The 26,026-nt window shown below is 37.0% G+C and overlaps 3 protein-coding genes across 3 annotated transcripts; 2 read left to right on the top strand and 1 right to left on the bottom strand.

Moving 5' to 3' along the window:
• Positions 1–1,329: 1,329 nt before the first annotated feature.
• LOC105047601 (importin subunit beta-1) lies at positions 1,330–6,495 on the top strand. Its single transcript, XM_010926592.4, has 3 exons — positions 1,330–1,484; positions 2,734–5,159; positions 5,260–6,495. Exons 2-3 carry the CDS (start codon positions 2,743–2,745, stop codon positions 5,456–5,458), a joined length of 2,616 nt encoding a protein of 871 aa, XP_010924894.1. The 5' UTR covers positions 1,330–1,484; positions 2,734–2,742; the 3' UTR covers positions 5,459–6,495.
• Positions 6,496–13,892: 7,397 nt separating this feature from the next.
• On the top strand, positions 13,893–15,794 carry LOC105047602 (uncharacterized). The gene is made up of 3 exons (XM_073258937.1): positions 13,893–14,729; positions 14,818–14,870; positions 15,556–15,794. The coding sequence occupies exons 1-3, from the start codon at positions 14,666–14,668 to the stop codon at positions 15,682–15,684; spliced, it is 246 nt and encodes an 81-aa protein (XP_073115038.1). The 5' UTR covers positions 13,893–14,665; the 3' UTR covers positions 15,685–15,794.
• Positions 15,795–18,024: 2,230 nt separating this feature from the next.
• On the bottom strand, positions 18,025–24,751 carry LOC105047603 (probable protein phosphatase 2C 5). Its single transcript, XM_010926595.4, has 11 exons — positions 24,399–24,751; positions 22,109–22,237; positions 21,848–21,950; positions 21,585–21,695; positions 20,110–20,189; positions 19,926–19,979; positions 18,849–18,965; positions 18,671–18,725; positions 18,553–18,585; positions 18,402–18,448; positions 18,025–18,319 (listed from the first exon to the last, which is right to left on the bottom strand). The coding sequence occupies exons 1-11, from the start codon at positions 24,734–24,736 to the stop codon at positions 18,196–18,198; spliced, it is 1,191 nt and encodes a 396-aa protein (XP_010924897.1). The 5' UTR covers positions 24,737–24,751; the 3' UTR covers positions 18,025–18,195.
• Between the last annotated feature and the right edge of the window lie 1,275 nt (positions 24,752–26,026).

Here is a 26,026-nt window from a genome sequence, read left to right as displayed (position 1 = left end):
TAGCCGCGGTGGCGCTTGAAGAAGATGTTTGTTGGAAGATGGGAGATCAAATTCCCCTAAAGCCCTGCTTCTTGATTTTGGCTGATCCTTATAGGACTCCTTTCTTAGGACTTTAATTTAGGCAACACAAGATGTTAAGAGATTGAAAATAAACATTGAAGTTCGTCGCTCCTATATATTGAATTGATTTCGGTAAACAACTACTGTGTGAAATAATATAATGGCCATATAAATTGAAGTTAATATATACACATGCAGATATGCATGTATATAAGCGTATATGTTTACGAATTTAATATATATACATATATGTATAAATTATCCAATCAATAAATATGGATAATGTATCACGCAAATTAGGTTTTATCATTTGACAAAATGTTAAAATATAGTCTATTGCAATTTATTGAGAATAAAAATTATTACAAACTTATGATCATCATATGCAACATCGAGAGCACAATCCAATCTAATTATCAAACCAAGCATCATTTTCATGTGTGTTGTTTTTTTTTCTTTTTTTTTTGTACAAAAAAATTAGATGAGCTACATATATATTTCTATGCATGTTCTAAATATAGTTTTCGAAATTCTTTTAGACTTTTAGCAGGGTTATTGTTAGAATTATAGTCCTTTCCCATAACCTTGCAACAAAGACTAGCTTACTTGATTGCTGTATTTGCAACTTTTTGGAGTTGATAATTTAGTTGCTTGTCATGTTTGTTAGATGGCATGCAATTTTGAAAGTAATACCGGATCTTGAACAAACCGGATCAGTATTATTTGAGTCCAAATCCTTCTGGCCAGGGGTTCAACTCAACAATCAACATTTCGTTCACTTTTTTTTTAACCAAAAGGAAGAATAAAAAAAACATTTCTTTCACTTTGCAAAGTAGAAAAAGAGTAATTGGCACACCCTTCCCCATAACGGCAAATACCCTTTCCCCAGGTATGGGGACCACATCCAGATCCTCAAGTCAGTATAGGAGGGTGTATATTTGGGTAGCCCTTTCAGTTGGTGTATGGTAAGAAAACAAAAATCTGATAAGATCTGCTAAGGAAGGTACAAATACTACAATAAATTGAATAAAAATATAGCAATCATTTTTTGTTTTCTTTAAAAAATAAGTAACTTGCAGCAGTCATAAAGGCCCACTGTTTATAATGTGACACGCTTTTTGTGATCTCACTCCATTTGGGCTGCTATAGCCGGTCTCAAACAACTTTCTGTTTCCCTTTCACATAGCTACCTGCAATTGTAGGTCAAGGGAGTGGATTCTTTTAAAAAGAGGGTAAGAATATCAGTTTTTTTCTCAAGGGAGGCATATAGATATCATAAATTTCCTAATTCCAGCTTCACACTCCGTGTCCGCTTTCAGTTCTTACTTTGTCTGTTTTCTCTCTCCTAGGGTTCTCTGATCGTTGCGGCCGCCAATCCGCGCTTCTCTGAAATCTCTCCGGCGCGGGGTTGTCGAAGAATCTCTGTAAGTGATCTCCAACTCTCCCTTTTACCCACTCGATTTGGTTCAGATTCGACGAATTTACCCGCTTTCTCGGGGCAGAAGCGACCAGAGTTTTATGGGTGGATTAGGGTTCTTGACCTAGGGTTTTAATTCGTAAAGGTGGCCTTTTGTTGATTCGGTTTCTGTAGTTTTCTGGTTCTAGTCTCTCGTCTACGGTGATTCAGAGGGTCTGGAATTAGGGATTTATTTGGTTTTGCAAGTAACCGGATTTAAGGAAAGGTTCGTTTACTTATGACGGTACGCGGGGGGTTTAAATCACGTCTTGTTTGCAACTGATCGGTTCTATTGTTATTGTGGGTTCGGAATTCAAAGGGATCATGGATGAAAGAAAATTGAACATAATATGGTATGAACCCTAGATTTTATATTTATTTGCTGTATTCGTTAGCGTTCTGTTAATTATAACTGCCTCATCCATTTTTTCGGATCTACTGTTCATACTGATAAATTTAAAAAAATAAAATAAAAAAATCAGGGCTAGATCTGTTCTTATCGCTGCTGTTGATATCTGCCTCTTCTTAATCATTTATTTTGATGCATCTCTACTTGATTCATGAATATAAATAATCAATCCGATGTGGTTGATCTCATTATGCGCCTTTTTGACTTGAATTTGCCTTAAAAGTTTTCAATATTCTGTTTCCTATTTTAATCTTATAGTCTGGTAATACAGATTATTACAGATTTGCTCACCTTTGGCTGGGGATAGTCCTTGCTATACTGAACCGATGTGTAAAAATATCATATAGTTATTCTCGTAGTCCCGGTGCTTCCTGTTTTGCTTCATCATTCTAATTATCCATATTAGATTTGCCGTTTTAACTATTGCCCTTACTCTTGGTATTAATCATGTTTTGTTGGATTTCTTTTAGATCATTTGTTTCTTTGGGAAGAACATTAGATGAATCACAGCATATATTTTGGTGACCATATTCTATGCTCGCTAGTGAATAGCTGAGATAAAGCCTGATTTATCATGGGTTTATGTAATTTCTCTTGGGCCCTTAATATAATTCTGGCATTAACTCAGAGTAGAGCAGCTTCTTGCTATTTACAAAGTTTGGACGCTCCTGTCTGCATGGTTTTGATCATTTGGCATTTCCCGTACCATTAGGCTGTTATAGAAAAGTTCTTGTTCAGGGTAGAGCCACCTGCTTTTGGGTCTTGGACATGTTTTAGCTGTATCTGATTGCTTCTTTTTCTTATTCAGAAACACAAGATGGCAATGGAAGTAACCCAGATTCTCTTAAATGCACAATCGGTGGATGGTTCAATTAGGAAACATGCAGAAGAAAGCCTGAAACAATTTCAGGAACAAAATCTTCCTGCATTTTTGCTGTCTCTTTCCAGTGAGCTGGCAAACAATGAGAAGCCAGTTGATAGCCGTAAATTAGCTGGCTTGATTCTTAAAAATGCCTTGGATGCAAAGGAGCAGCATAGAAAAAATGAACTTGTTCAAAGATGGTTAGCTTTGGATATAGGTGTAAAGGCCCAGATCAAAGCATACTTGTTGCAGACCCTTTCTTCTCCTGTTCCTGATGCTAGGTCCACTGCATCCCAAGTTATTGCTAAAATTGCAGGTATTGAATTGCCTCAGAAGCAGTGGCCTGAACTCATTGGCTCTTTACTTTCCAACATACACCAGCTCCAGCCTCATGTCAAGCAAGCAACACTTGAAACCCTTGGTTATTTTTGTGAGGAAGTTTCTCCACAGGTTGTTGACCAAGACCAAGTGAATAAAATACTTACTGCAGTGGTTCAAGGCATGAATGCTTCTGAAGGGAGCACTGATGTCAGGCTGGCTGCTACACGAGCATTGTACAATGCATTGGGATTTGCTCAGGCTAATTTCTCGAATGACATGGAGAGGGACTATATCATGAGAGTTGTTTGTGAAGCAACTCTGTCACCTGTGGTGAAGATACGTCAGGCAGCATTTGAGTGTTTGGTCGCTATTTCATCCACCTATTATGAGAAGCTTGCATCATACATGCAGGATATATTTAACATCACAGCAAAAGCTGTGAGAGAAGATGAAGAGCCTGTTGCTCTTCAGGCTATAGAGTTTTGGAGCTCAATCTGTGATGAGGAAATTGACATCTTAGATGAGTATGGAGGTGATTTTACTGCAGATTCTGACATCCCTTGCTTTTATTTTATTAAGCAGGCTCTGCCTGCTTTAGTTCCGATGCTATTGGAGACGCTACTTAAGCAGGAGGAAGATCAAGATCAGGATGAAGGGGCTTGGAATCTTGCAATGGCTGGGGGAACATGCTTGGGTTTAGTTGCAAGGACTGTTGGAGATGATGTAGTTCCTCTTGTAATGCCCTTTATTGAAGAAAACATAACAAAACCAGATTGGAGGCAAAGGGAGGCGGCAACATATGCATTTGGTTCTATCTTGGAGGGCCCATCACCAGATAAGCTCACTCGCATTGTCAATGTTGCCCTGAATTTTATGCTGAGTGCATTGATGAAAGATCCAAATAATCATGTCAAAGATACTACTGCATGGACTCTTGGAAGGATATTTGAGTTTCTTCATGGCTCAACTATGGAAACACCTATAATAACAAAGGAAAATTGTCAGCAGATACTCACAGTACTGCTTCAGAGCATGAAAGATGTCCCTAATGTTGCTGAAAAGGCATGTGGTGCTCTCTATTTCCTTGCTCAAGGTTTTGAGGATGTTGGTTCAGCATCACCATTGTCTCCTTACTGCCAGGAGATTATCCAGGCTCTCCTCGCTGTTACCCACAGAGAAGATGCTGGAGAATCTCGCCTGCGAACTGCAGCTTATGAGACTCTGAATGAAGTTGTGAGGTGTTCAACAGATGAGACAGCTCCGATAGTGATGCAGTTGGTGCCGGTTATCATGATGGAGCTCCACCAAACTCTTGAGGCACAGAAGCTGTCATCTGATGAGAGAGAGAAACAAAGTGAGCTGCAGGGCCTTCTTTGTGGGTGCTTACAGGTCATTATCCAGAAGCTGGGGGCATCAGAGACAACAAAGTATGCCTTCTTGCAGTATGCAGACCAGATAATGGATCTCTTTTTGAGGGTTTTTGCTTGCCGAAATGCAACAGTTCATGAAGAGGCTATGCTTGCTATTGGTGCTTTGGCATATGCCACAGGTGCAAATTTTGTCAAGTACATGCAAGGATTTTATCCTTATCTGGAAATGGGTCTCCAAAACTTTGAGGAGTATCAAGTCTGTGCCATTACTGTTGGTGTTGTTGGAGATTTATGCAGAGCATTGGAGGACAAGATTCTGCCTTTTTGTGATGGAATCATGACCCAACTCCTCAAGGATCTGTCCAGCAATCAGCTGCACAGATCTGTGAAACCCCCAATCTTTTCATGCTTTGGCGATATTGCTTTGGCAATAGGGGAGAACTTTGAGAAGTATTTGATCTATGCTATGCCCATGCTACAGAGTGCAGCTGAGTTATCTGCACATGCAGCAGCTGCGGATGATGAAATGCTTGAGTACACCAATCAGCTCAGGAATGGAATTTTGGAAGCATACTCTGGCATATTACAAGGTTTTAAGAACTCTCCAAAGACCCAGCTGCTGTTGCCTTATGCTCCTCATGTCCTTCAGTTCCTGGATACTTTGTACAACGAGAAGGACATGTGAGTTTCCAAATCATGTATCTTCTTTAATTTATTCTTTCTATGCATCATTGATTTTTTTTTTTTGATTACCTCATGCTTGGTTTCTTCTGTTTATCAGGGATGATACAGTGATGAAGACTGCAATAGGTGTTCTGGGAGATCTTGCTGATACTTTAGGCAGTCATGCTGGCCCTTTGATAAATCGGTCCGTTTCAAGCAAAGACTTCTTGGAAGAATGCTTGTCATCTGATGATCATTTGATTAAAGAATCTGCTGATTGGGCTAAGTTAGCCATCAGTAGGGCGATTGCTGGTTGATGATAATCCGGTGTCTTAGAGGTCTGCATATGCATTCGCGTCGTGTCAAGTCTGGTCTGGGATTGCATGTGTTGGTCATCACCAGTTTCGCACAAAGGTTTTTTTTTTTTTTCTTTTTTCTTTTTTGGGCGGAGTCATGAGTCTTTGCTAATTCATTCATCTGCTATTGGAGTCGGGTTCCCCTTTTTCATTTGCACCAAGAAGTAGGATAATTATCCCTTCTGGAAAAAAGCTGGAGGGAGCTCTGTTTTTGTTGGCTGCACAGCCTGAGGTCTCATTTTCATGGCCTGCCTGTGACCTTTGTGTCATTCTCAACGTCAGTTAAGCCTCTTGCACATTTTATTCGTGACCTTCCGCCAAAGCTATCCTTTTCCAGCAGGCAAGCAATATTAGGTTGGCCATTGCAGGTGAATAGCACCCAGTGCGACACAAAATTTTACTGTCCTCGCAAGAGCAATTTCTTAGTTTCACCATGCTCTCCACTGTGGTCAAGTTGGCAATGTATATTTCCCTCCCTGGACTCCGCCCTTTTTTTTCTTTTTTCTTTTTTTTTAATCTTCTTTTTTGGGATTTTGTCTTGGTCTTGCATTGTTTAAAAGTTGGCGAGTCTGCATTTCATGATCCCCTGCCTTTGTATACGTTGAAGAGTTACAGTATGTGGTTTTCGTCTTATGCATTACCCATATGGAATCGGGCTCTATATTTGGCATTAGTCATTCTATCATTTTTACAGGTATCTTGAGCATTCATTTGTAATGCCACTGCATTTATCTAGATATCCTTTGAAGGCCGCCCTATTTTTGTTCTTTTTCGAATGGGCCTTTTTTCCTGAGATCATACTTATCCGTGTAAATCATCATGAGAGATATTTTGCCGGTATGTGTGCATCTGTTGTAGCTTGTTATTGTCAGGTGGAATTGGGCTTGTGCATTTTTTTCCCCAGCCCTAGTACTGTATCCCATTTGGCAGATGATATGAATTTTTTATATGGTTTTATGAGTAATTAAACATCATATGGATGCACATCTATTTGTTTATTTCTATCCGATAATTTACCTTTGCATCAGTTCTCATACCAAACAGCTGAAGAAACTGTTCAAATATCCTTCTGAGAAATGGAACATCTGATAGGTCACCATAATTTCTCAAAAGCTCAAAAAATACTGAAATTGCCTTGAGGCTCTCTGCCAACCTTAACACCTTTATGCAAACACACGAGCATTAAAAGGAAATAATCATAAAAGTGTGCAGGATACGGATCGTACTTCTTTGGTTCTTCACCTCTCTTATGATATTCCACCCAGCTCGGATCCCCTCTAATTCGTGTTTCTGACTGGTATATTGATGGTAGCATGCTTTCGATTCTTTACCAATGAATGTACGTTAAAAATTACGTAACGGTAAGGTGCCAGCAGTCTTATGTTGGAGGGTAACGACGAAATGGTGCTGATAAGGGTTGTGAAATTAATGGTTATATTCAAATTTTTCCTGGTTTCCCGCATTTTTTTTTGTGTGTCAGCTCCTTACAACTGAATGACGTATGTAGGTAGTACGTAGAACGAAAGCAAGTCTGGTCCAGGTGAACTCGGTATCGATTCAAACCCAGTGGCATGGACCTAATTCTGGGAGATCGATGAGCCGATACATCGTGAGTGTCGGTCCACGTATGTATAGTTTCCGGAACGGCTGGGCGAAAGAGATGGACCGAGATGTTGCCCCGTCCCCACCGCTCCAGAGATGCAAGATCTCCCTCTCTCGCGGCGAGAGAGCGGGCGAACGAGAATGAGGGTGTTGGTGCAGCTACATGGCCCATGTGGGCCCTCGCAATCGATACGGCTCGGAGCCTTGCCATTCTTGCCAGTATGTTTCCCTTCCCGATCGTGCTTTTTTTTTGGGGGGGAACCTCTGATGTATGAAAGTTGTTTTTCTTTTCTTTGATAGGTATGATCTTCGAATTCTTTCACTGTTCATGGATTCTAATGCCGATGCCGGTCTGTTCCCCTATCAATCTTTTAGCAACAAATTCATCGCCGTTCTTTATTTCAGATTTGCTTTCCTTTTCTTGGGTGGACGTGTTTTTTTAGAACTACCCATTATTGTTTGCATCTGCATTTTGATTGTTGAGTTTCTTGTTCTTTTTACCATTTAATCTACGGATTGGCACATGCGGATGCTGAATGCAAGAATATGTTGTTTCTGAAGGATAAAAAGATGAAAATATTAACCCAGAAATGGCTTTTACAATACCATTATAAGAGATGGCTGCCTCCCTATTGCCTGTCTGCTTAATATGAGAGTTGTAAAGGAGAAGCAGTTTTGCCCAAGGACGGTCCAGAAGGATCTCTCAGACTACATGCATCTGTTCCAAGTTATGTCATCAGCTACTTTTACTAAAATTTTTATATATCATCATGTCACGTCTTAAAAAAATTACAAGCTTTGTTCAACTAGTGCCTACCTTCCATTTCTTTTTTCTTTTCTTTTGCTTTAAGGTTAGCCATGTTATACAAAACAAAAACTAATCTGACACATAATTGAGCTTGATTGACTTAGTTTTAGATAGACGTTGAATCATGTTATGCTTTAGGGCAAAGTAGAACATAGAGTAGGTGGATTTGGTGCCTCATTTACATCAGCTGCTGAGGAAGTTAGATAAGCATTTACATTTTTTTTTCTAAAGATTGTCTTATTTGTGCAGCAACAGAATTCTCTCAGTGAATAATTCATGGCCATGTGAAATTTCAATTGATACACAAATGTCAGGCTTCCTATGATCAGATATTCTTTTGCTTGAAAAAAATAAAAAAAAGCTTTTCTATACCTTGCATTCTTTACATAGGCTAACCTGTGTGTGTCCAGTGTATAAACCAAATTTATCTTTTATTGAATGGTTGTTTTAGTTTCTTTTTGATATTGTTTTTTACTGAATCAAGATTTGAGTGAATTTATAAGAATACTATATATACCTTCTTTGTCAGGTAATCTCATTCTAGACATGGACTCTGTTTCACATTGAATCTATTGTACCATGATATGCTATCGATTAAGTTTTCTGACTAAACCTGTTCATTGTGAGGTCTCATCAATTGATCAAAATACAGCAGAGTTACATCTTAATTCCATGATAAGACTGAATGATTGGTGATCTATTTACAAGGCACGTATCACATTTACCATAAGAAATATTAGTTTGATATCATCCTCTGTTTCTAGTTACTGAATCTATATTTATAGCTCTTTGTTTACAGAATGGGCCATAGAAAGAAAGAATCATAAGTTGGGTGGCTATTTTCTTATATCATGATCTCATGATCCTCTTACAAGTAGATTAAAGTTGAGGCAATTATCAATGTTTTACTTAAAAGCACAAATTCTCGTGAGAAGTAAAGTTCTTTTGATGGTTCATGGACGTGAAAATAAAACATTGGGAGATTGATTCAACTAATTTCCACTCTTGCATCTTGGTTTCTTGCTATCATATTTTGTAGACAAATGGAAGCACGTTTAATGTTGTTGATTCTGAGCCCAAGCCCAGATGGGAAATGTGGAGGATTGAAGCCAGCTGGTAGTCAATTGTAAGAAAACATGTCAACTCTGAAATGGAGTATTCAGTGGAAATAAAAACCTGTAGGTGGATGTGTGGTAAAAGAAGGGAAGGATATACTAGGAATTTAGAATATTATAAGAAAATAATGGAAAATCAGGTGAGACATTTTACTTGTGTGTAACAAAAATCTAAGAGGTTCCAGTAGGGAGAAATGCTTTAATCTTTAACGAAGGATGCAGGGAGAGGAGAAATAAGCAATATGAATGTAAGTACGAAAAGGTAAAATCCTTGACATACATTAGAGGCAACCCTAAATAGGTATTCTTGGTGAATAAGGATTCATAAAGCCCACCCGAAATAGTTGGTACCAAGCTCAATGGTCATGATCTTGGTTACAATAAAGCATGTGTGTTTTTCTGTTGATTGGTGACTGGTCGTGAGGATGTGCATTAAAAATGTCCTTGAAGGCCTGCTTTACACTTCCTGATTATATATCATTTTCGGCATGGGAGAAACTGGATACAAGAACAATACATAAGCAAGAAATTGAAAATGGCTTTAGAAAAAAAATCCCTGAAACTGGAAACATGAAATGGTATATACATAAATTTGTAAGAAGTACATGCAAAACCATTCAGCAATGAATGGTTTAGGCATAGGTCATTGGCAATGAAATCCATCTTCCTCCCTCCTTTTATCTATTCGTAACTCTATTCCTCCTTAAAATAATCTCTCCCTCTGCCTCCATCTTATTTTTCTGTTTTGAGGGCTCCTGGGACTGGGAGAGTCCATTTTTCCTAAAATAATCCTCAGGCTTATCTTATCTTGCCATGTGCAACAGAATTGAACTGGTCTCATAGTGAGGTTTTCGTGTAAACACTAACCCAACTAGGAAACATGATACACACTACTAATCTCAGGCATGTTATATGCACTTGATAGGAAGTATGGATGGCTGTGATCTTTTCATTTGATTATAAACATATTCTATTACTAACTTTCAGAAGGTTCATTCCCTTAGGGTAAGAACTGAATTAAGTGAGATGTGTTTATTGAAGATAACAGTAGCTATAGAGGTGAGGAAAATGGTGTAAATGGGCACTCTGTTTCTCATATTTATATTAAAAATAAGAAGATATCAGATACAGGCAAAGCTGAACTTAAGGGCTTTCCTGTTACATGATTATAGAGGTGATTACCTAATAAGGATGATGTAGCATGCAATAATTCTTCATTTGCATGCTTATATTTTTTTTGGTGTTATCATCTTACCTGCTTATGACATTCTCAGTCTATCTATTTGTGGATATCCATATGTATCCATTATCAAAATGTGCAAATGCAATTGATTAACACATACCCTGAGCTCCTGTGAACACATGATAGTTTCACACACATGTATGCTTGGAATGGAAGTGTTATTGCTAATTATTGTTAGATGTTTGAAGCATTTAATTTGACATACTATTTGGGTAGTTTTTTTCCTAGATTTTTACCTACTGTAGATACTCGCTTTATATATACATCTCGGTGGCTTGATTCATAGAGCATGATTGGTGATTAAGGACATGTAATTATGGGGAGAGTTAAATTTGCTTGAATCTATGCTGAACGTCCTGAAGCTATCAAGCAAAATAAGATCGAACAAATATTTGACGTATATTTGCCTTTGTGCTCAATGCTTTGCATTCTTATAAAGAATGTATGGATATGCAAAGATCTAAAATAGTCAAACCAATAAACCATTTTTGCGTATATCTTATTATCTTCAGATAAACCATACAGGCATACAGATTTCAAAGGTTAACATAAATATTCGCTTCACACATTTGCAGAGGCATAAATTGTGCTTTTATTAAAATCTGTCTTTCCAAACTGCAATAGGTTATATTTGTATATATACAAATTTTCTGTGTGTGGATTGCTTTAGAACTTAGTTAAAGGATATATGTACATGCATGCTCTAGAAAAATAATTTTGGTTGCTGAATTTTGAAGTATTTAATTTAGTGCTAAGTTTTCTGGTTCAATAACTCTGGAGAGAGGTGCGATGCGTGGCGTTCTATGATTGGTGAGATGACAGCTAGCTCAAATGTTTTCCTTTTCGTCCCATCCGACAGCTTTGGAAGATGCAGGAAGTAACATGTTTGTGAAATCTTGTGAGAAACTAGGATGTGCCATTGGCCGATGTATTTTGCCTTTGTCCGAGAGCAAAGTGCAAGCTGGATTTTGGACTGAAGTCTAGGGGTCAGTGATGAGAGGGAAAAAAAAAAAACATCCAAGAGGATTTCAAAAATCAAGAGTGGAATGTCCACAAGAAAGGGAGTGAAAGAAAGTAGTACAGCTAACACATCTGATTACTTCTGGATATTTCACGACGTGCTTTATGACTCCAATTTAATAGCTAAAACACACAGAAGTTTTTGAAATTAGTATGAATACTTGTAGGCCACATGCTTTCAAATTCCTCCAAATTCCACTGTTGAGCTACAAGATGTACTAATTGTTCATCCACTGTTAGTGCGTAATATATAAGCATTTGACTGAACATTTCACAATGTCTTGTTATACACTTTTTGTGATCCTGATACAGATGCTGAAGTACATATTGTACTGGAGGCAGTCATAATCTTGGTTGTTACATGGCTGTTGAGAGTGGCTATAAGGAGAACTGGGAATGATATCACTGCTTACCATTGGCATTCTGGTCCTTTTTAGGTTCAAGAGTAGAAGACATTTCTTTGAGGCAGCACAGTCATGGTTAAGACTTAAAAGCACGGCGAATAGAGTTACATAATTGGTGACATGGGACCTAAGCTTCTATTGCTGTGTGGGGAAATTCTTTGTACTTTGTGGGTGGTGTAGAAAATCCGATGTGAAGCACACCACTTTATGTGATTGGTCTACATAACCACCGCTTTCTAACGTGCATTAATGCATGTAATTCCGCTTTTTCGTTTGAAAATTTTGAATGACGAAGATACCTTTGCTCTTTGAAAAAAATTATAACATCTTATGTCTATATTATGACATCCTGCGTACAAAAAGTCATAATTTTGACGTAGGATGTTATAATATATCGCTGGATGTCATAATTTTTTTTCAAAGAGTAGGGGTTTTTACGTCATTCAGAATTTTCAAACGAAAAAGCAGAACTGCAGACATTAAATACACGTTAGAAAATGGTTGGATAAAAATACCCCTTCTATATTATGACATCCTATGGCATATTATGACATCCTAGGCCATATTTTGATATCCTGCATGCAAAAAGTCATAATTTAACGCAGGATATCATAATATACCACAGGATGTCATAATTTTCTATGCCATATTATGACATTCTGCGTGCAAGAAGTCATAATATGTCACATGATGTCATAATTTTTTTTCAAAGAGCAGGGGTATTTTCATCATTCAAAATTTTTTGAACGAAAAAGTGAAACTATAGGCGTTAAATGCACGTTGGGAAGCGATGGCTACGTGGACCAATCACGTAAAGCCATACGCTTTATGTCAGATTTTCTACACTGCCGGCGGTGCACAAAAAATTTCTCTTGCTGTGTATTGTTCTATGTTTTCTTTATCAATAATGTAAGTGTTAATGTAGGAAAAATATATCTGAAGCTCAATCTATAAATTTCTTTAACAAACTATAAAACCTTCAGATTATATCTCTTCAAAGTTCGAAATTATTTTGCTTATTTCCCCACATCAGTTAAATAGATACACAGTGCATGAATGCATATTATTCTTGTTTTGATTTAATCAAAATTTTGTTCAAAAAGAAAATTGGCTATTGGTAGTATTGATATAGTCATAGTTTTGAATCAGTTAGATGTATTATTTTTTTGACCAAAAAAATAAATGCATTTCTTTCTACATCAGTTACATAAATACATAGCTCTGCATGAAAGCACATTATTCCTGTTTTCGATTTAATTGATTGAACATACTGGGATCAATATTTTGTTCAAAAAGAAAAAAAAAAGTGGCAATGATAACATTGATATATTAATTCAGTTAAAGGACTGAGAATCTACTCTGAGTAAACTCTAACATTGGTATGGACATCACAGCATGCTCAATGTTTGCCCTTATCTTGAATAAAGGTGATAGAGACATGGACCATGGAAATGCATCATAGATGTGGGCCATTGATATGCCCAGCCATGTGAATTGTGTGAAATGTCAAGCATTGTGCATGAAGTATTATTGCTTACAGTCTTATATCAAGGAACTATAGTTCGCCTCCTCTTTCTTTGCTTTTCTTTTTTCCAAAATTACAACAGGTACGGGGTCCTAAAAGAGTCATGTAACTCACTTTTTGTTTCTTGATGGTGGCAGAGACCTAATGCTGCATTAAAATTCTAGGTAGTGGGAGGATATATACACTGTTGCATGCCAGGGCAATAAAGCTAGGGTTATGGAAAGGTGGTCCACTTCATGAAGGTGGTGACCTTAATGATATGATGGCCACCACCCATATCTAGGTCTTGACTCTATCAACAGTGCAGTGGTGGATGGGAGAGGTCCTAGTTTTCCCACAGAAACACGTCATGCACCCAAACTACAAGTATCAACTGGGTAAGGGAACAGAGAAATTCACGAGCACAGAAATTAAGTAGCATGCAGCAACAAGAACATCTGAAACAGTGTGCGGCACCAGAGGATTATTCAGTGGTTTTGTTTTGACTCTTGGGTGCGCTCTAACCTTGTTCTTTTCTTCCACCTCCTTTTTCTGCCGCTCACTCATACATGTTTATTTAAGACATGCTTGAGCCACTTCATGTGGCTGAGCTTACATTGTCTCCAATTCTTTTTCAGTCTGATTCTCTTGAGAAACTTCTAAATTCTCCTGCTATTTAAGAATCCAGATGCATATAGTCAGATGTTACTATCAAAACCATTTCTTAAGCTCCTTTATGAAGGCAAACAATGGATAGAATTATCTTATGTATTTATATGTTTTCTGTCAAGGTATTGGTATTTTATGACTTGAAATTAGTTATTTGTCCCAGTTTTTTTTGGTACATATTTTGTCCCAGTTTTTGGTAGCCCTTCCAAAAAGCTAGCATTGTTTCAGTTTTTTGTTCTTAGGCATTCTCTACAGAAAGCTAAAGTCTAGCAGCTACTCTTCGTCTGGTGCTCTAACTTGTAGTTATCTTATAGCGCTCCTCTTGAAATGCTTTCAAACATCTCCCTTTTAGCAAACTCTATGATTGTCTGTTTCCACTTGACATAAAGTCACAAAAGGAAGAAACAACTCCTCAGACAGGACGTACCCCTTGGGTTTGGAGTTGGTATCTGTGGGGTTTGCACAGTTAATGAAACCATAATGAAGCTGGTACAAGCATTCAGTTGGCCAGGTTAATAACCAATGGACTTGAAGCCATGCATGATGCATGTTTGTTTTGCTTTTACCACCACATATTGTAGCTTTCGATGGTGAACAGGGAATTAGGAATTCCAACTATGTGAAATTAATGAAGTTGACTTCATGTTGGTGGCCTAACGAATATCATCATCATTCCACAAGACAATCATGAATGTGGACCATGTCAAAAGCCTGCAAGGCTTTTCGAGCAGTCATCAGCCCACCATAAAGGGAGCAGTAGCCCTTCCTTTAACACCCACCAGCTCGTTAGAACAGCATTAACCATGCGAAGACCCATGCCTGTCCCCATGCTCATTTGCCTAATTCTTCTTTTCGAGACATTTTCAAGTAAGTAATTTCTTTTCATGTCCTTGTACTCTCATTTGTTTCTTGATTTGTTAACAAATCAAGGAACGCCATGCCTCTTTTTCCACAGGCCAAGTTCGGAGCATTGATGATGGAATTAAACCTGGATACTTGGTGAGCAAGGTAATACATGTGGCTGTGCCACATATACTAATTTCAGCATTTCAAATAAATTCTGCTTGTGTAATGCTGAGCACCTGCCTCAACTTTGCCAGGACAAGGTTTTCTGGTTCTACTAAACCTTAATGGCTCCATTGATGCAGCTAGAAGTGTTGATTCATGTGCTCTCATAACTTAGCTGTGATATGGAATGTGGTACTTTGATTTTGGAGTGGTGATGAAGCACCTTTATGTTAGTTAAATTCTGGTTATGGTACGAAAAACTGGCAATGACTTGCGAAGAATAGCCAGAAAATTTACAAAGTAATCTGAGATGATTACTGCTTTACATATAGACTGAGTTCATGCTACGTTCAGCATACAATCATGTTTTCAGAGTGGTGCCATCATTTTCCTATGACATATATAATATTCAGATACCTTATTTTTTATACCATGGAACACATCCAGAGTAAAATTAAAGTATGGATAGTCCCATAAAGCTCCTAGATAAGAGAATCCAGGACTTGCCCACCACACAAAAATACATGCACGAAGTTTATTTTAACAAGCAGAGAAACAGAAGAAATATAAAGGATCTACCCCATGCATTTTAGTTGTATGACCTACAAATTTCTAGATGACTTTCTGTCTACATGATAATTTTTATGTATCCATGCTAATCTGTCTCTCCCTCTTCTTTTTGAAGGGTCCGAATTTGGAGATGCATGCAAGAAAGGCTCTGGGGGAGATCACACTGGATTATGACTACGGAGGACCCAACCCCAAACATGACCCCAGGAAAGGGAAGCCAGGGAATGGTGGTAAGAACCCTTAACTCTCATTTGCCCATCCCGCTGTTGTACGGGAATCACGAAGAAACTAGCCTCTTTTTATACTATCTGTCTGTACTGTTATTCTTTATGGTCTTAGACTTGTTTTTTTTTACTGGGGGACATTACTGGTATGGTTTTAATTAAGGTAGCAGTTTGTCTGTGAGAAAATCTTGTACTAGCTCTCTCGTACAGGGGGACATAACTGGTATGGTTTTAATTAAGGTAGCAGTTTGTCTGTGAGAAAATCTTGTACTAGCTCTCTCAAAATCCTCATTCGTGGTTGAATAGTGCCCCTGTAATAAAATGGTTAGGTCCGATAAATGTAGCATAGTGCGATCAGGTACCTGTCTGTTGGCATGTTGAAAGTTCCTTATCCACTGCTAGGGAACGTGCAGCCGCCGGTCCGCTTACCGCGGCATCCAAAGCTGAAAAATCTATCTCGAGCGGTAATCGAGCGAAATTATTATCTACAGTAAATCTGGGATGAAATTATGCTACATGAATTCATTTCATCTCAAGGTGAAATTATTAGATGAATTTATTTCATTCTAGGCCCCCGATGGATCTAATCCACCTAATAATCTCGACAAATAATGCTTTATCACCAGGATATTAGGACAATTTTAAATTTATGTACGGATGGAAAAGTTATTTAATTCATGGTTTCCAGGGATTGGGTTGAATGCCATGATAAAGCCTGCTTCAATTCCTTAATCATATTTTTGTAGCATTTGGCAGTTTCATGTTTACAAAGATCTGTTTTTTATAAATAAATATTATAAAAAAATTGATCAATTTTTTTATTGATCAATTTATTTATATTCTCACTATTTCAAGATAGATAAGTTATTTTTTTATAGATAATATTTATCCATAAAATAAAAAAAATTATTTAATTTATGATTTCCAGAGATTGGGTTGAATGCTATGATAAAGCCTGCTTCAATTCCTTAATCATATCTTTGTAGCATTTGGCAGTTTCATGTTTATAAAGATCTATTTTTTATGAATAAATATTATAAAAAAATTATTAATCAACTTATTTATGTTCTCACGATTTCAAGATAGATAAGTTATTTTTTTATAGATAATATTTATCCATAAAATAAGAGAAAATCTTATCCATCTAGAATGTGGCTAAATCATTTTCCTATCAATTGAGAAAGTAACCAATTTAATTCATTCCTAATATATCCTTAATCATATAATAATATAATATAATAATAATATAATATATTATAATAATATATAACAATAAAATAATATAATATGTTATAATACATAGAATAATATATAATAATAAAATATGTTATATTATATATTTAGATAAGACTATAATAATATAATAATAGAGTATAATATATTATAATAATGTATAACAATAAAATAAAATAATATATTAATATTTTATAATATAATATTATAAATATTAATATAACAATATAATATATTATGTATATATTAATATAATGTAATATATTATATTATATTATATATATTTATAAAATACTATAATAATAATAGTATAATATGTTTTATATATAACAGTATATATTAATATAATATAATATATTATAGTATATTATTATATATAATAATATTATATTATATTATTTATTATAATATATTAATAATATAATATATAATAATATTTATATAATAAAAGATATAATACAAAATATAGATAATTCATGGCAACTTATTCAGAAAAATAGTAATATAAAAATATATAGAGAATAGATTTTCAAATATTTTTCAATACATAAAAGAATATGAATAAATTATTTTTTATTTAAATAATATTTATTTAAAAAATATTTATTCAAAAAAATATAATTTTTTAAATAAATTTTTTGTTTGCAAAAAAAAAAAAACGAACCTAAAAGTTAACGGTAACATGGAAACCTCGTATCCTGCTGGTGGTTGCCGCCTTCCAGAACATCCATCAAAGAGATGGTGAAATCGGTTGGTTGCTGCGAAGTGCCTCTTTGCAGCGGGACCCCTAAACCACCGTCCGGCGTACGCGCATTGCAAACGGGAAGGCCAGGTACCACTCGATTTGATGAACATAAGACCAACATATTTTGCACTTGTGCTAGAAGCTATATATACACTATTATGATCCTGGACCGTACAAGTAAATAGCACATGCTATGTCAAGCCCTGTGCAAAGGAATACCGAACAGTATATGCTAGTGAATTAGTTGGAAATAAGCTCATCAAATTTAGATATTAGTGGTGATCCATGGTGTTCCTCTTGGGCGCATATCCGGGCATGATAATCTTGTTTAGGGTGGGGGGTTGTAATCTACAAAACCCATCAGTCTTGAGACCGCTACCAATAGTGAGAACATGCAAATAATCACTTTAGTCTGTGAATAACAGTTAACATCAAGAATATATGGCAAGTAGATTTAGGAATTTACAGGAACAGATGGGTTCTTTTTTCTTCCCTGTGGCAGATGAGGGGCTTGATATCTATCTAAAATTATGTACGCTCCAAGGCATCTGATTCATGATACAAGGAAAGATGATATCCAGATTCCTAATGAGACAATACCTATGGTTGCAAAAGCCTGACTTATTTCATATACAAAATTTGGCCTCTGAACTGGCAAGTTCTGCCAATCTGTCCTCCTACAAGCCCATGAGTGCAAAAAGAAAATCAGCAAATCAACAATGAACAGTTACACTACGCTTTTTAAGGATAGGTGGTTACCCCAAGTCGGCAATCAATATGCTAATGTTATCTTGTGACCCTCGGTCCTGCAGAGAAATGAGATTCAGTCAGCTAAAATAGCAGTTATAAGAACATCATATATTGAGATTGTCAACATATAATAAGAAAACGAGACATCAAAACAAAGTACCAAAGCTGCACGAGCAAGTGCTTCGCAAGCCAGCTGAAATTAAACCAAGAGAAAAATGAACTCAGTCATTTAAGTTGTAGAGACCTGGACAGCAGTATTAAGGTAGCAAACCATGCACCTGAACATCACCATCTTGACAGAGTTGATTTCTTACAAAAGTTACCGCATCAGAGCTAAACAAAAAAAATTGTGAGAGATGTCAATTATTGTTCCACGATATTTTTGCAAGGCAGGAAGATGGCAACGACAGTATGATATGAACGTAACTGATTTTAAGAATACGAAGCGGCACAAACCTTTTCATGTAATCCCATAAACCATCAGAGGCTAACAACACAAACTCCACATCGGATCCAAGTTCTACCTGATATATGTCAGGTGAAGAAGTCACCAAATCGCCTTTAAACTGTATGCTGAATAGCAGCAAATACACTGATTATCAATGAGGGAAAGAATCAAAACCAGAACAGAATTACAATCTCAGACTTGATGCTGACAAACCAGTGAAGGAAAATAGTTTTATTATCAGAGATAAAATATATGGATTACAAAACTTTGCACCAATTAACTGGCACATAAATTTATAACAATATCCATGAAAGACCCTGAGTTTCCGCAGAACCCAACACTCGAGAATCTTGGGAATGAGGTTGGCAAACTGTTGTTTCATGCTATTTCGGAGCCTCGCTACAACTGTGCAATATATTTCTTCATATGCACAAAGAGATCTATTAATACATTAGGTATATTTTTATTCAGGATATGCATATGCATTGACATAGGGTCGTGAAGGTTCATAAGTAGTTTTTTTAAAGCACTCTTAAACTTCAGGTCTTCATATAAAACCCATCCCATGAAGATGTAATAAAGCTGTTGGTGAAGCAAAAGTTTAGAATACAGCCGAGGCAAATCACCTAATCTAGTAACAGGCACTAGTTGAGAGTTGCCTAAGGCAGGAACCTGACGTCAAATCATAGAGGAATGATGTAGCCCATTGCTGAACACTCGGCCTTTAACAGATAATGGCTTGATCGATAAAACCAACCTCACGTTATGGATTATGGTTTTGTGATAAGGAAAGCCAAATTTGTGTAAATAGACAGCTGTCCTTTCAAAATGGCAGTTCATGTAAAATCCAATGCCATTTGATCTGCCTTGACTTTGCTTAAAGATTATCAGACAACTGGATGCAACAAACAAAGATGGTTGAATTTGTCTCGTTAAAGAACTGTGACACATTTATGACCATGCACAGTTTATGTGTGACCCTACATGCCTCTTGTTTTGACAAATATTGCGATTACAGTGGTAAATAAACAGAGTAACCCATTAATCAAAATTGTTGAATCTATCATAGTTTGTCAGAATATTACCGGGACACAAATTTTTCAGTCCATCTCCCCTCCTCAACTCCTTGCACCAGCATCCTTCATAGAAAAGAGAATATGTGAGGTTTCTATTATCTCTAAAAAAGATTTTGATAACATGCACATGTTTTATTAATAAACTAATAACATCAATGTTCTCAAGATAAAGAGAAAAGCACAAGGGACGAACTCATTCTTCTTTGTCTTAAATCGCATGTCTCCAAAAGCACGGGATACAGAGATCTCACCACAAATTCGTCCATCAACAATCTACAGCCATTTTAAAACAGCATGAGCATGAGCAAATAAATGTTGTGAAAATGAAAGCAGGCTGACAATTGCTTATAAGAAATCATTAAGACCCTTGGAACCATAATAACGCTTGATTTTGAAAGCAAATTAGCAGGTAATACGCATCCATCAAAACAAGCATGGATTGCCATTATGGTGTATAACTTTTGAGGGATATAAGAACAAACTGTGTGATAGAGTATTAGTAAACTATATCTAATATCACTTGACATAAGCATATAAGTAGAAAAATGAGAAAAAGGAGGAAAACAAGGAAAGACCCATCAGCTTAAAAATGCTGGACACATGCATAAAATGGGGAATTTGAAAAGTTGAAACTTGTACATTTAAACTGGTGGTCACGATTTGAAGAACATGGATACTTAACAAATAAACTAACACATTTAGTTTAAATAAAGCCTGACACACCACTAGTAAATACATCTACAACTACAAACAACCTAAACATGGAATTCAGACTATGTTGCATCCATCCCTGTTTGAAAATTGTTAAAACTGCAATTACTGAAACAAGAAACACAGGATCCAAAAAAAAAAAAAAAAAAAAGCCACCAATACCACTACAAAAGCAAGTCTAATTATAAAGGCTAAAGGTGAATGTTATACAATTAAGCAAGAAGCGTTTTTTATGGAAAACATGATGATGATTAATGTTGAGTAGTCAAAGAAAATCAACAATCAATAAGATGCCCTAGATCTGTGAACAGGTAAGCCAATCCAGATGTAATGTCGTTAATCTGGTGCCAGCAGACCCTGCGCATGTTGAAAAATCCAGGACCTCCTTGAAAAATTAGATAGCATCTGGCTTGGGTGAAAAAAATCCCCACAAGAAATTCCTAGCCAACCCAACCAGACCTAGATCTTGAAGTTAAGAATTTCGAGGATAAGCTAAAATGCAACCCAAGCACCTCAATTCATTTCCAAGTCAGTTGGATCTCAAACAAAAAGTTGACAAAATGCACCTGATATGGACTATTTATGCCCTAGATTTAAAGCAAAGTAATATCACATGCTACAACATAGTGCAAGCCATTTCCATGAGTGTTTACTGATATGTCCTCCATATGTGGAACCGCTATAGTGAATGAGCTTACTAAATTTGCCCAACTTGAGTTTGGACTGATTCATATATCTATGCAATATTAATATAAGACCTTTTTACCATGCGCATTTTAGTCATTAATTTTATTAAAATCACTGCATTCACATTATCCCAGGCAAATATAGATAACTAATACAGAACTAAGTAGAATTTGACTATAATACTTTGTGCAAATGTCTAGCTAAAATTTGCTTCAGAACTCAAAATTGTGATCATGAAGTATAAGTTCAAAGTAGAAAAGGAAAACACACCCATCCACCTGCTGCTCTAATCCGCTTGACTTCATCAAGAGATACTTTGTTGTTCCCATAAGGTCGATGGGGATTTGTTAAAACTTCAGCCTTTCCAGTACGGGATACTACCTACATTTGTAATTCAGTTTAAATCATTAAAATCTTTTTTTCAAGATTCATCTATTTAAAAATTTGCACGGTGTCTTGATGAAAGCCATCTCCCACAAGATCAGTTTATGATGATGCTCGGTAGGAATAAAAAGAAAAGAATAGGAGAATACCGCACATGAGTCACCAAGATGTGAAATAATCAGGACATCACTCCTCAGAAACATGACTGTAGCTGTTGCACCAGAATCAACATCGTTTCCCATCTGTTCAAGCCTTCACAGAAGAAACACCAAACAAATCCTAAAATTTATGATAGTTTAGATGAACATTTATTACACTTCTGAAAAAGATTGCTCACAAGAAGATCCTGACAACTTTTTATTATTTAGTTTATATTTCCTATGACTCTGCTAAGAAAACCGAGTGCTCACCAAATCAAGAGTTTTGAGTCAACATTTTGAAAAGCTTTCTGAATTGCATCTCTTACAGCATTATAGTTCTTGCTAGTCAGCAGCAACCCACCTTGCAGAGCTATAGTACATTCTTTGTACAATTCATTCCTGCATGTCAAATGCAACAAACTTTCGGTTATATGAAGTTATTCTCAAAGTAGCCAAACTTGAAAACATCAAATTATAGAGTGCTAAGATTTACTTCAGGTTCAATGTACAAGTCATTTGGAGATGGAGGTAGGGGAGGGGAAGGGACGGGATCGAAGGAATCCAAAAAAGGATAAGCCTGTGCAAGTGCCTTCTCAAAATATCAACTTCTAAAGATAAACAAGAAATCTTGGCTCAGCTACCTTGGCTCTCTGAATTCTTCTTGTCATTAATTTCTTCATTATTAATGCACAAACTTTCTTGAATCCTTTCATGTGACTTATATCTTCTTCTTCTTCTTCTTCTTCTTTTAAAATGCCATCCCCTCATCTTCCCCAACCCTTCAACACCGATTATGATTTTTGGACCCCTCTTCTCATATGGACCTCCTTGAGTCGTTGTTTCACATGTTCAGACTATAAAAGATGCTCCCCACAGGTTGAAATGGTCAACTATGCTCATCATCCTAGCTTTATGATAAATTTACCTTAATGTTTTCACCTCAAAGCTCATCTCATATGCTTCAACCTTCTGTATAGCTCATGCTTTCATGCATCCATCATCAACCAAACTATAGATTAACAAAAATTTTCTAACACCTTTAAAGCATGTAATGATTGCACAATATCCTCAAAGCACCTCTCCACCAAATCTTCCTTGCTTTTAATCCTATTTGCATCTTGTCTCTCTCTGTATATACCAAGATAGCCAAAAGGCTGTTTATGCTTTGTTTTGTCTTAATTTTCATGATGATTTTATTCTAAAGTTTAAATCCTCATCCTCCAGAATTTTTCCTGTGATACTAACCTAGCATGCATACCATCTCAAACCCATGATATAGTACAATATGGTGTCTCTCGGTTCAGGAGGGTCACCAAACCTGTTGTGGATCGCTCTGGTCATGTTAATTAGGTCTGGTAGGATCTGTGAGTAAGACCTACCTCATCAAAAGCCTCATGACACATCAAATTTTTTGGAGCTATAATTTTCCTGATGGCATCCAATTAAGATCCTTTTAAAAAAATGGATAACTTTTCTAGATGTCTGATGCTGCATCAACCTCTAAAAAGTTCACCGCATGCAATGGGGCTATATGGTGATATTTGGACCTCTCAGATGGACCCATGAAAGTAAAAAAATTTCTTTTTTGGAAAAGACTTTAACCAAGCATAACTCTCAACTCAGAAAGAATTGGGCGTTGCAATTAAAAAAAAAGTTGATGAGAAGTTAAGATCTAACTTGAGGAAGATTTTAGCTTTTCCATGATTATTTACCCTAGTCACAGCTATTTTGGAAAAGCAGTGACCACTTCCAATTAGAAGAGAAATCCGATACAAATTTTGGAAGGGGCAGATCTTCGTATAATTAGAGGGATTGTAACCAATGTAATTGTTCAACTAATAAATGAAAAAAAGACTTAGAATCCTGCTTTCAGAAGCTACTTATTTTTCCTTATTTTTTTGGAGAGATTCAAGTTGTGTAGGTCGAAGAAATCTCTTCCTTCCCCCCAGTCAGAACTCCTTATGAATATCATAAATGATGCCAGAAAGCAGGCTTGAGGCTCGTGCTTGGATCATCCTGTTGCAAGGTGGGGTGAAACTAGAGTCAAGTGAACCTCAACCAACTTGATCTGAACCAAAATTTGAATTAAGTATACTGAAACCATATGGCTTTTGGTTTGGGCTGGCGAATACCAGGCCAATTTTTTGTTAGGTCAATCCAACAGTTCAGGCAACCTGACTCAGTTTGAACTTGCAGAACAACAGAACACTCACCCTCCCAAAATCTGAATTGGGCATGAATTATCAGCACAGATTAATCATATGTGAGCGCATCTCTATACGGTCATAATTAAAATGGTCATTGAATGAAATTTACTAATAGCTACACTCAGGAGATCAGAGACCGACCTTCCTGTTACCGGAATTACCAACTACACCAAAGAACCAATTAGTACGTACCAGGAGGAAAAATAAGGTTTCTCGATCACCATATCAAGATATGTGACTAATTTAGAGCAACTTCGTTTAACTCCAACATAATAGAATTTGTAGAACATTAGGTAATCAAAGATTCTGCAATGTCGAATACAAAAAAGATCAAGAGGAGCGATTTTTTCGACCTGAGGAACTCGACGGAGGAGAATCCGGCGTGGCCGTCGAAAACCGCGGCGAAGGAGAAGCCGTCGAGGCCGTCGGATCGGACGACGACGTCGTCCTCCATCTCGGAGCGCGGGCCCTGCAGCTTGCTTGAGCCCCACCGGATCCCCGAGACGTTCGCTAGCGGAGCGTCGACGGCGATGGCCGAGCACCACGTCCCCCTTGCTTTCCTCGTCCGGCCACCACCGACGTCCACGCCATACGGCAGTAGCGATCGCGGCAACCGCGGGCTGAGCAGCGCCATCCGAGTGGTTCCGGGGGCTTGCACAAGAGATAAGGCGAGGGGAAGCGTATTTTCCATAAAAGCCACCACCGAGGAGGGCGATTGATTGGACGGTACTAATTGTTGGATTTTAACGGAACAAGTTTAGAGAGCAAGAGACTATCGGATGGCCTGCCAAAATTAAAGATGCAAACTAGACCTCACCAAAAATAATAATAATAATAACCTTGACAGGTTTTAAATCATCAAAAATACTGGTTTTAGATAGAAAATATCATTTTTTCGTTTATTTACAATCTATTAAAATGTATCATGCATTCATTTTGTATGACTCAAATTTATGTTGTAGTGGATCCAAAGTTTAGTAGAACTATGTTAAGCAATTGCATGACCGAATGAAATAATGCTGCCAACCATTCTCAGTTCATCACGTTGATGATGGGATTGATGTGTATATAGGCGAGTCATTGTTGTCATTTGAGCCCCGATTACCATTCAACTAGTCATTGGCTTTCGGACTGGTGAATTTTAAAGTAATGTGGCCCGAGCTTCTTTTTTTTTCCTTTTATTTTTGCGCCCATACTCTATAAATGGATTTTCCGATAAGGAAAAGAGATTTTGCGTCGACCACATTTGCCTAGTTACCATAGCAGGTGCAGAGGGAGGATTAATAGTCCCCCTAATAAATCGTACTTCACAAAGAACAATAGATCTTCCATGACACCCATCCATGTGATGCGAACCCAACCAGACCCAGATTTGATGTTTAATTTACTTAGAATTCTTCCCAACAGGGGAGGGAAAACACGAGAAGAGAAATCTCTAGATTTCTCAGTGCAAAACCATCAAATCAGAAAAACACAATATCCATACCTCAATAAAGATGGGAGACTTTGGGTTTTGCCATCCTTGTCCCTGTGGGAATTCCAGTTAATTTTATCTCTAAACTTTACTGAATTAAAAGCATGAATTGAGGAGCCTGGCTCTATTTTACACTACTGTGTTGTAATTCCAGCCTTCCAAGTTCTGCTTGCATCTCTCTTTACCTAAACTCGCTTCAAAACGAGAAAGGAAAAAAACCAAAAAACTCAAAGCTCAAGACTCGAGCAAGTGACGATTGCTCCAACCACTTGATCCAGATTTTAGCCGAGCACTCATATCACTGGTATCAACAGAATCAGGGATCAAAACAAGTTCAGAGAGAGAGAGAGAGAACTGCCCATACTCTTTAAGCCTCAATTCTGTTTGTGCCAAATATCATTCAGTAATGGTAAAAGAAAGGCATTCATACAGCCCTAGAAAATTAGATTACCCAACCACGCACCCGTGAATGCATGCTTACACAAAACATGACTTCATTCTCGGCAT

The sequence above is a fragment of the Elaeis guineensis genome, chromosome 6 (genome assembly GCF_000442705.2).
Source record: "Elaeis guineensis isolate ETL-2024a chromosome 6, EG11, whole genome shotgun sequence".
Taxonomy (NCBI): Eukaryota; Viridiplantae; Streptophyta; class Magnoliopsida; order Arecales; family Arecaceae; genus Elaeis; species Elaeis guineensis.
The sequence above is the reverse complement of the archived record's forward strand: the minus strand, read 5'-3'. Positions and strand labels throughout refer to the sequence as shown.